The 9,466-nt window shown below is 38.5% G+C and overlaps 2 protein-coding genes across 2 annotated transcripts in view; one reads left to right on the forward strand and one right to left on the reverse strand.

The window, feature by feature from the left end:
* The window catches only part of LOC107593804 (eukaryotic initiation factor 4A-II-like), a 10,560-nt gene extending 6,975 nt beyond the window's left edge, over positions 1–3,585 (forward strand). The window contains exons 7-11 of the mRNA XM_016283678.1: positions 1,069–1,212; positions 1,514–1,651; positions 1,950–2,039; positions 2,729–2,808; positions 2,894–3,585. Coding sequence (XP_016139164.1) covers positions 1,069–1,212; positions 1,514–1,651; positions 1,950–2,039; positions 2,729–2,808; positions 2,894–3,038 — 597 coding nt within the window. The 3' untranslated portion in view covers positions 3,039–3,585. The remainder of the gene's footprint in view (positions 1–1,068; positions 1,213–1,513; positions 1,652–1,949; positions 2,040–2,728; positions 2,809–2,893) is intronic.
* A 1,282-nt stretch (positions 3,586–4,867) lies between these two features.
* Positions 4,868–8,990, reverse strand: LOC107593805 (lactosylceramide 1,3-N-acetyl-beta-D-glucosaminyltransferase B-like). Its single transcript, XM_016283679.1, has 2 exons — positions 8,896–8,990; positions 4,868–6,328 (listed from the first exon to the last, which is right to left on the reverse strand). Exon 2 carries the CDS (start codon positions 6,116–6,118, stop codon positions 4,979–4,981), a length of 1,140 nt encoding a protein of 379 aa, XP_016139165.1. The 5' UTR covers positions 6,119–6,328; positions 8,896–8,990; the 3' UTR covers positions 4,868–4,978.
* Between the last annotated feature and the right edge of the window lie 476 nt (positions 8,991–9,466).

A 9,466-nucleotide genomic window follows, 5' to 3' on the forward strand; every position in this document is an offset into this window, starting at 1 on the left:
GCTTTCTGCTGTCTCGGTCTTGAGCAGGAGCGCTTCACAAAAATGAACCGAAACCCTGCGAATATTCTATTTCCCCTGGAGCATTCATCATGGTAATTACTTGCTGGCGTTTTGCGGCAAGCTTTGCGTGCGCTTTAACATGGAACTCTTCCAGCTCTCGCTGCTGCTGGACACTAAACACCGTCTGAGCCACTCTTGACAGTCGCGGTAGCACGGTCTTGTGTTGTTTCCACCAGCGCGGCAAATCTTTGTCAACACCATAATAATTGATGGATATCTAAAATATAAATATAAGGAGGAAGCAAGCCTGATGCCTGGCCCGTGTCTGAGCTATGACGTGAAAATTGTCCCGAAGCCATACATAAGTTGGGGCCGTTGGGCTCGGGCTGAAATGCAGGGCTCTAAAGCGCAGCTTGTTGCATTTAAGCAGCAAAAATACACACAAAATGGCCATCCTGGCCACACAGTTAAATAAATGATAATATTCAGTGATGTGAAATGTGGAGTGAGGTCTGGCGCAGTTGCAGCTTGTACTTATTACTAAAACAAGAAAGCAAATGAGTAGCATTAGTCATTCATTTTAGTTAACATATGCTATGATAATTTGAACAGATTTTTATTCTTATTGTAAAATAATGGAACATTTAGGTCATGAATATTGTCTCAAGTCATGGAAATGTATTAGTAAAAATGTATATGAACCTTGAACTGTAACTTTCAAAAAAACTGGAGACATTCTGTGCTGTTTCCAGGTCACTCATCAAATTTGTAACACTCTTCAGTCAAATGTTCTCGCTTCCATTGGAAATGATGTAATGAGAACCTTGTACATCAAATCATGCTGAAGAACACAAGCATCACATGTTAGCCAGACTTCAATGACAGCATCACCTGAGCTGCGTGAACTCCAAGCAAGACGTGACCAATCAATTACTTGGTTTATTTTCCTCACAGTTATGCTGCTAAAATCTTCCCCATTACCAGTTATATTCAATGCAGAATCCTTCACTAGTGTTTTCAGAATTGAATTGTTTTTGTTAATTCTCTAACAGTGTCTTTTGTTGCCAGGTTGTGCTGCTTTCGGCCACCATGCCTGCTGATGTGCTGGAGGTGACCACCAAGTTCATGCGTGAACCTATTCGCATCCTGGTGAAAAAGGAGGAGCTGACTCTGGAGGGTATTAAGCAGTTTTACATCAATGTAGAACGAGAGGTGAGGAACTGGTTGTCTCTTTTTAATGTCTCATGTCCCTTCTTTTAAAAAAGTGCCATGCTAAAATCACCAGCTCAATGCCTACTGGCCTTGCTCTGGTGTTCATGCTAGTACTGGTTAATCTTTAAGAAGGAAGAGCAAAAGCACACGATTGGAAATGAGTCTAGGACGGACCTCTTTCTTAATGTCCGGTGTCCAAGGTCTCGAGATTTTGTGCCATACATATGAAATCAGGATGTTGATGTAGGATGACACCTTGTGGTGATTCTCCGCTAATGCTAATTTATAACTTGTGCTGTAGGAGTGGAAGTTGGACACGCTGTGTGACCTCTACGAGACGCTTACAATCACCCAGGCTGTTATCTTCTTGAACACGAGAAGAAAGGTTGACTGGCTGACTGAGAAGATGCATGCCAGAGATTTCACAGTGTCTGCTTTGGTGAGTTGATGTACATGCACATTAATGGATGAAACATGAAAAAAGGTTTAATTGTTAATGGTAGGCCAGGGATTGGTAAACGAGACCGATTGCACATTATGATGTTTAATGCTGGATGAAGTATGAAATGATGGTCTACCATCTTTCGGGACTGACCTCTTTTATGGAGAGATTTGTTTCTAAACATAACTGATCGTACTTGTCCAGAGTTTCCAAACCAGTGTGATGTTTGTAATGACTTGCATTGGTTAAAGCAGTCTCTCTGGGTATTTTTTTTTTGGTTTGTTTTCGTTTTTAGCACGGAGACATGGATCAGAAGGAACGAGACGTAATCATGAGAGAGTTCAGATCTGGCTCTAGCAGAGTGCTCATAACCACAGATTTACTGGTGAGTAGGGCTTCTGTTTTTAGAATTTCTGAAAGGCTTGTTGCATTCCCCCAAGCATTGGGACAAATGGCCATAGAACTAAGATATACAATAAAGTGATTTGAAGTTGTAAGAAGATTCAGCACTAAGTTGCTCATTAAATGTTCATGAATTGTTTCTACTTGTATGTGTAAATTGACCGATTTTGAATGAGTTTTTATTATTTAAATAGTTTCTAGTCCTCTGAGAAAACTATTTTATGCTAGTAATATCCATGGAAAAGTTAATAGTCTGTCCAGAATCAAAGTTTTTATTACAAATGGCTTACGTTTTATAGACTTATTATTTTTCAGCACTAAGTTGCTCATTAAATGTTCATGAATTGTTTCTACTTGTATGTGTAAATTGACCGATTTTGAATGAGTTATTATTTAAATAGTTTCTAGTCCTCTGAGAAAACTATTTTATGCTAGTAATATCCATGGAAAAGTTAATAGTCTGTCCAGAATCAAAGTTTTTATTACAAATGGCTTACGTTTTATAGACTTATTATTATTATTATTATTATTTTTTTGTAACCTGAAAATGAAATGGCTGTAGAAGGCTTGGTGTTAAAGGACTACTATTTATAAAAAAATAAAAGAAAAAGAAAAATAATTTTCGAGTTGTGCATCTTTAGCATTACTGACCCTGATATCCCTGTTCCTCAGGCTCGTGGGATTGATGTGCAACAAGTTTCACTTGTCATCAACTATGACTTGCCAACAAATCGTGAGAATTATATCCATAGGTGAGTAAAACATTCAGGTGTCGACACCGTCTGCGCTTAACGATTAATTTTTAATGTTGGTTTCGCTATAATTGTAATTTCTCAGGATTGGCCGTGGAGGTCGGTTTGGCAGAAAAGGTGTAGCCATCAACTTCGTTACAGAAGAAGACAAAAGGATTCTTCGAGACATTGAGACGTTTTACAACACAACTGTTGAGGAGATGCCCATGAATGTCGCTGACCTGATTTAAACTTTGGAAATTAACGCGGGGATAGCCGTTGAATGATCACTTCCATTTGCGCTTATTTTATTGGAAGAAAAAAACCTACTCCTCAATGCTGGCTGTGGATCCGACTTAAGAATTTGATACGGACGTTGACTCTCTGTGTGGACTGTTGTAGACTCCTACCATATCAGTATTTACTGGTGGTGGTATTTACAAAACATGGGTTCTTTACATGTATTCTTTTTCAGGTATTTTTTCCCTAGTATGTTCAAAATATACGTGTTGGATGTTCTTCATCGTTTAGTAATTTACTTGTGGACTAAAAGATACAAGTGCTGCATTAAGTCTGCCAATTATGTTATGGTAACATATGTGTGCAGTTTAACTTGGTTCACTTCACCTATTTAGTAATATAAAGGCACTTTTTAGTTTTGTGCAATGTATGCTTTAAATGTATATTGTTATCAAGTACTTCTTTGAAGAGGACTTCACAAAAAGGTGGGTCTTAACAATGATCCATGTAGTGTTTGGTCCATTTGACAATAAAGAGGATGATTATTCTGTCCATGAATTGTTGTCTAGTGTCTTTTGAATTCGTTCATTCCACACAATCGGAGTAATTACTGAATTTTCTTTTCTGTAAATGAAAGATTTAAAGTAATAGAAGTAGAACCCTTTTCAAATTTCTGTTCAAAGATTCGGTATTTGGTTTAGTAAGCTAACTATGCTCGCAAGTTCCACTGAACTCTGGGGAAACGCACCCCGGGGCGATTAACTTCCAGTTGGGCCTACAAAAATATATCTCTGCAGCACTTTTAGTAGAAGGTGTCCACATACTATTGGCCAGTTAATGTATATGTGTGATCCCTTACTGGACAATAATCAGATTAACCTTTCTTCAGAAAGTCATCTGTAAGAGTTTAAAGTTTGTACCTTCAAACGTCTCCTGAAATACAAATCTGCCCATTTTCGTCTGTGGCACTGGCTACAGAGGATGCATCCTAAGCCTTAAAGTGTCCAGTAAAGCAAAAGTTGTCCATAAGAAAAACAAAAACTGCCTGTCATATTGTATTCAGAAATTTAATACCATTCTTAAGGTGAATGTCAAAGACAGGCTGAGCATAGTCAAATTAAATATAACTATTCTGGACAGGAGAAATTTTATTTGCTTCTATAAAGAAAGCACACATGAAAACCGCAGCACAGAAATATGTTAAAATACACTGGTGTTGACCTTGAGAGTAATGTGTGGCACGATAGAAGAATGTTTTAGGATCCATTTTAAGACATTAGTAATCTTTCTCAAAATCAATCCAAATAGTATGTGGGTTTGTAAAGGGCTACTATTTAGAAGCACAAATAAACAAAGAATTTGAGATATTTGTTTATATATCTCCATTTCCAGTCCGACCTGGAATGGACTGACCATGCATTCATGTCAGGGCTTTTCGCTGCCTTTGGCCTGAGGCACTGGGATAGGCTCCAGTATCCCTGTGACTCTACACACATGAAGTGGCTTGAAGAATGGATGTATTTAATTGGGTGCTGTCTCTTTAAGAGCAATTATGTTTTTAGGCAATCAGCATTGATCGTGAATCTAAGCCCTGCTGTAAATTGTTGCTTTCAATTTCTTTACATTTAGTTAAAACATCAGTTCTAAACAAAATAATTTTGAATTTGATTGAGTTCAGCTGTTGGTTGTAAAATAGTAGTAGTTATATATATATATATATATACACACACACACACAAACACAGGTGGGTAAAAAAGTTGACACTTTCATTTCATTTTGATTTTCAATTTTATTTCATGTTAATTATACATGAATAACTTTTTTTTTTACTTTTATTTCTTTGAACACACCACTGAATTCCTTACCGAACCAATCTAACCTACTTGTCCTGTGAAATACAGTACAAAGCTACTCTAGTAATCAGAGTTCTTTTCAATTTTAATAACTTGTATTAAAAAAAAGCTGCCTTACATGGGTAAGACTTTGACAGGAATGGTACACATAGGAGCCTCACTTTCGTGACACTACAGTAGAGCCTCCAAATCAGTCCTGATGGTATTTGACCAACTTCAGCTTCAGTTACACGCTTCCACATTTCCCGAATGTCTCTGACGTGTCCATGAGAAGTCATCATCTGGTTGTAGATACAAGGGTGATGAGGAGCTTTTCCCTCTCCTGAAAAGAAAGCGTTGTCCTTGGGAGCAATGTCTATCACTTTGGCGCAGATCCCGAGGAAGACGTCATCAATGTGAAAGGAAGCGTTAATAGTGAGCGCAGCGTGATAGATTTTGGTAGCCACATCTCTGGAGAGGACATACCCAGATCCAGGGGTGTAATCTGGGTAAGACAACCACGGGTACAAGTCTTGGGACATGTAGTACTTGCTTTCTTTGTCTCGGACGGGTGGTGAACCGTGGTGAACCCGTCCTATCCACAGGTCTTTGGCATTACCGTGGCCAAACCCTTGCAAGAAGTGAATTAAGTTGGGAATGTGAACAAAGACGTCGTCGTCTGCAGACATGAGGAACTGGGCGCGGTGGCAGTAGGTTTCTTTCCAGCCAAGCTGCAAAAGTAGCTTCAGAGTAAGATTGTGGAAGGTGTCCATGAAGTCCTGCTGGATGAGGTCGTGATATCTTTGGTCCTCAAACAGCAGTTGCATCTTAAGTAGTCTTCTTTGCTCTGCTTCAGGATGGAGACCAAGAGCGAACAACACCCTTACAGTAACACCCAGTGTACTTTCAATGTACGCCTCATTTCCCCAAGTAGAGCGAATGGCTTGTCTTCTCTCAAAGTTCTCAGAGGAGCTTTTCACAAAGAGCAGGAGCAGAACGTCTTTTTCACCACACTTCCCCTCGTGGTTTATTAGGTATCTGCGATTGTTGTACTTGATAGCGTCTTCGGGATTGACTCGAAAGCTTGCGTTAATGAACGTGAAGTTATTGAGAAGGTAGCGGTACGAGAAAGACATTACATGGGTTACAATGTTATTGTCAATCTGTTCCCAGTATGCCATGAGCATTAAGGTACTAAAGCATATTATTATCAGCCGTAGTTGGTATTTTTTGAATCTAGGCATTTTGAAAAATATCATGGCTCTTCTGAACTTTGGCTCCTGTTGCAATTCATAAGATTCCTGGCTGTTTCATTTAGAGTCATAGCGGCCTTCAAACCGTGTCCAAGTCTGGGTTCCAATATGAGACAAGAAAACAGTCTGGTACTGTGATTGTTCAGCTGCCATTGATGTTGAAGCCTTTGTCAAGACAAAAGGCCAATGAGGTGCTTCCGCTGTGATTGTCAAAGTCTGTAAGAGAAACGTACATGACAACTTCAGTGGACTTATTCTGGACAAGAATGACCAGTGAGTGAGATAACACGAGACCAGGAAATCAATTAAGACGCCTGAATTATTTTAGATTTACAGTACATTAACGTAATCTGGCAAGACATTTATAAGGGATAGTTCACCCCCCCCCCAAAAAAAAAAATCTGTCTCATTTGCTCACCCTTATGTCGACATAATTGTCATTTTTTGGTGAACTGAATTGTCTTCTCCTTATGCCAGGTTCAGACTACACTATTTGAGCCCGATTTTGCCACGATTTGCTTGACGTAGGGTGTCGTGGGGATTCGTAAATGACAATGGGCGTCGGGACGCAAGATTCCATCGTTTCAGCTCGTGTAGTGTGTCATAGTCGACTACAACCGATTCCGCGTCTGCGATGCTTCACGACAGAAAGACTAGCATGTTTAATTTTTTTTCCGTCGTCCACGACGAATTCTGTCACATTGGTGATGTTGACCAATAGCAGCACAGAAGCTCTTTCATACACAGGTTTCAAACATGGCAAAACGAAAGAGAGATGATGGTGCTGCTAGGTGGAATTATGAAATGGAGGAAAGGTTCGTGGAGCTGTGGCAACAGTACTCCTGCCTGTATGATGTGTCATCGAGGGACTACCACGACAGAACAAAGAAAGAAAAATGCTGGCGAACTATAGCGGAAGCGCTTCAGCAATGTTTACACTCTTGTTTTCGGAAGTCAGTCGCTAGTTCCGCCTTCTCGATGACATCACGTTAAAGAAGGCACGCGATGAATGGTCGGGAAGCAGCGTGTAGTCTGACATGTTTCTTGTCCAAGATTTTAGGAGTCAAAATCGTGTAATCTGACACAGTGACTATCGTGACCGACAAAAATATTGTGTTGTCTGAACCCGGCATTACGCTCTCCCATTATAACACTCACAGATATGCCTTCTACTAAGCAACTCCAGATTTGTACAGATTTAATAAATGACACAAAATGAATTTGGGAAAAGAGAGTAAATACTTTTTTACTCCTTTACGTACAAATTTAACGCAGGAGTGCGACACAAAGTGCAGTGTCCTCCTACTTTCCGTGGTGTTGGATGTGTTTTATTCAAAGTAAATGGTTAAGCAAGCTTGGTTGGTTATTTCTAATGTATCTCATTTCGAAACATCCTGTTTTGCATGAATCTAGTCTGTCCAACAGTCAAACAAGATTTAGTTTAAGCTAGTAAATCTTGCCAAGATGTTAAAAATGAACCTCTACTACAATGAAAGGCCATTCTCATGATTCACAATTCAAAACTAATTTATCCATTCTATATACAGTGGAAAATTAATTCTGAATGGTGAATCGTGAGAATGATCTTTCAGTTTTTAAGAGCTTATTTAATCTATCTATCTATATAATCTGTTTGACGCACAACTTCTATCCTAAAAGAAAATGCGGCATATCCTCACATCTCAAGTACTGCAATGCAAATGCTATGCAATGCGAATGCAAATTTGAAGAGAAAACAGGCCTGAGGGTCTCTGTTTTCTTTGTGGAAACCCAATTAAATCACAGAAAGACTTCAGGATACACTTGACAGGACAAGAGAGATACGTCAGAGCACTGAGCTTCAACCAATCACTTGGCTTAACCAAGATATCAATAGTGTAAATATCATGTTTTAATCACAATAAATGTAGTAGCTTAGTACTTTTTGGTAGTTTCGCACAAGACAATTTAAAATGGCACACAGCCAGACACGTTCTAAGGTTTCCTAAATGATTAGGTACGTCTGAAACTCCCAAATAAGGATGAAAAGAAAAGCTGCTTGAATAATGCTTCAGATTTCATGGAATGATTATTACCGCAATTCCAAGTAATTCTGGGACCCTGGGTCAGATTCCCTTTTGATTTCAAACACTTTATAAAGATAAACTCGTACAGTACGCTACCATCCACAGCAATATTTGCTTATATATGTCATACCAAGTAGCAACAGCAAACAAATGATGCTGGCCTTTTTTTTTTTTTTTAAATCAAAACTAACTTTGCTTAATTTTCCTCTGAATACTTTTTTTAATGACATTTAACTAAGTGGTGCTACGATGATTTTTAGTGGATATTTGAAGCCCGTTCTTCTCAAGTTCTCAGTGTCCAAATACGTTTAGTTTTATTTGATTTGTTGATTTTATGGTTCAAATTAAAAGTGTGTTTGCACTATATTTAAGCTTGTCCCCACCTCTGGCCCCGCTAAATTTGAAATCGTAGTATTCACTATTCACCATGCCACACAACTGGGTCCAGTGCGCGGTTAGTCCTGTGGCGGTAGTGATGGCAAAAAGTGATTACGCCCCAATCTTTTAAACTCAGTGTAGAAGAACGAATATGGTTATATAGTTATAGTATATCAAGTTTAAAGAAGAGTGCCTAGTTGTGTGTCAAACAAATAAGAGAGCTTAAAATCGTTTTAGCATATCTGGAGATTGCAGAGTGAAGTCTTAGCCCCTGCTGTTTATATAGCATATACAAACAGTATTACTTTGATTTAACACGAAGAGTGAGTATGTGACTACCTTTAAACGGATAAAGGAGTCTCTTGATAAACGGTGATAGTAGTGCTCATCTCTCCTGCTGTTCTTTGCTGAATTCACGACACACGTCTATGTAATCAGTGTAGCCTGCAGCCCCCTCTGTTGGTGGAAATGAACACTACACGATTGAGCTGAACCCTGACAGCACACACACATCTCGGAGACGTCTATTAGATGTCTGCATTACATCTGCAAGACGTATTTTTTAGAGAGTTTGCTCATCTGCAATACGTCTATAGGAGAAATAAAGAGCTTTGTGAATTTAGTATTTTTTCATGTCATTACATTGTTTAGAGTATAAGAAAAAAATGTTAAAATAACATTTTTGAAAAATTATATTTTATTCGTAAGTTATGCTATGTCCTCGGTAGAGGACACCAGGACTCAGTTTTTCTAAAAATAAAATGACAAGAGTAGACATGAAAAGGCAAAAACAATGGATTTTTTTTTTTAAATCATCAATCAATTTTTAGGTTTCAGGATTTTTTTTTATAACTAACTTTGTTTAAGGATGGTTCTCAACTGTTATAAAATATATAACAAAATTATAAAA

The sequence above is a fragment of the Sinocyclocheilus grahami genome, unplaced genomic scaffold, assembly GCF_001515645.1.
Source record: "Sinocyclocheilus grahami isolate Dianchi unplaced genomic scaffold, SAMN03320097.WGS_v1.1 scaffold176.1, whole genome shotgun sequence".
NCBI lineage: Eukaryota > Metazoa > Chordata > Actinopteri > Cypriniformes > Cyprinidae > Sinocyclocheilus > Sinocyclocheilus grahami.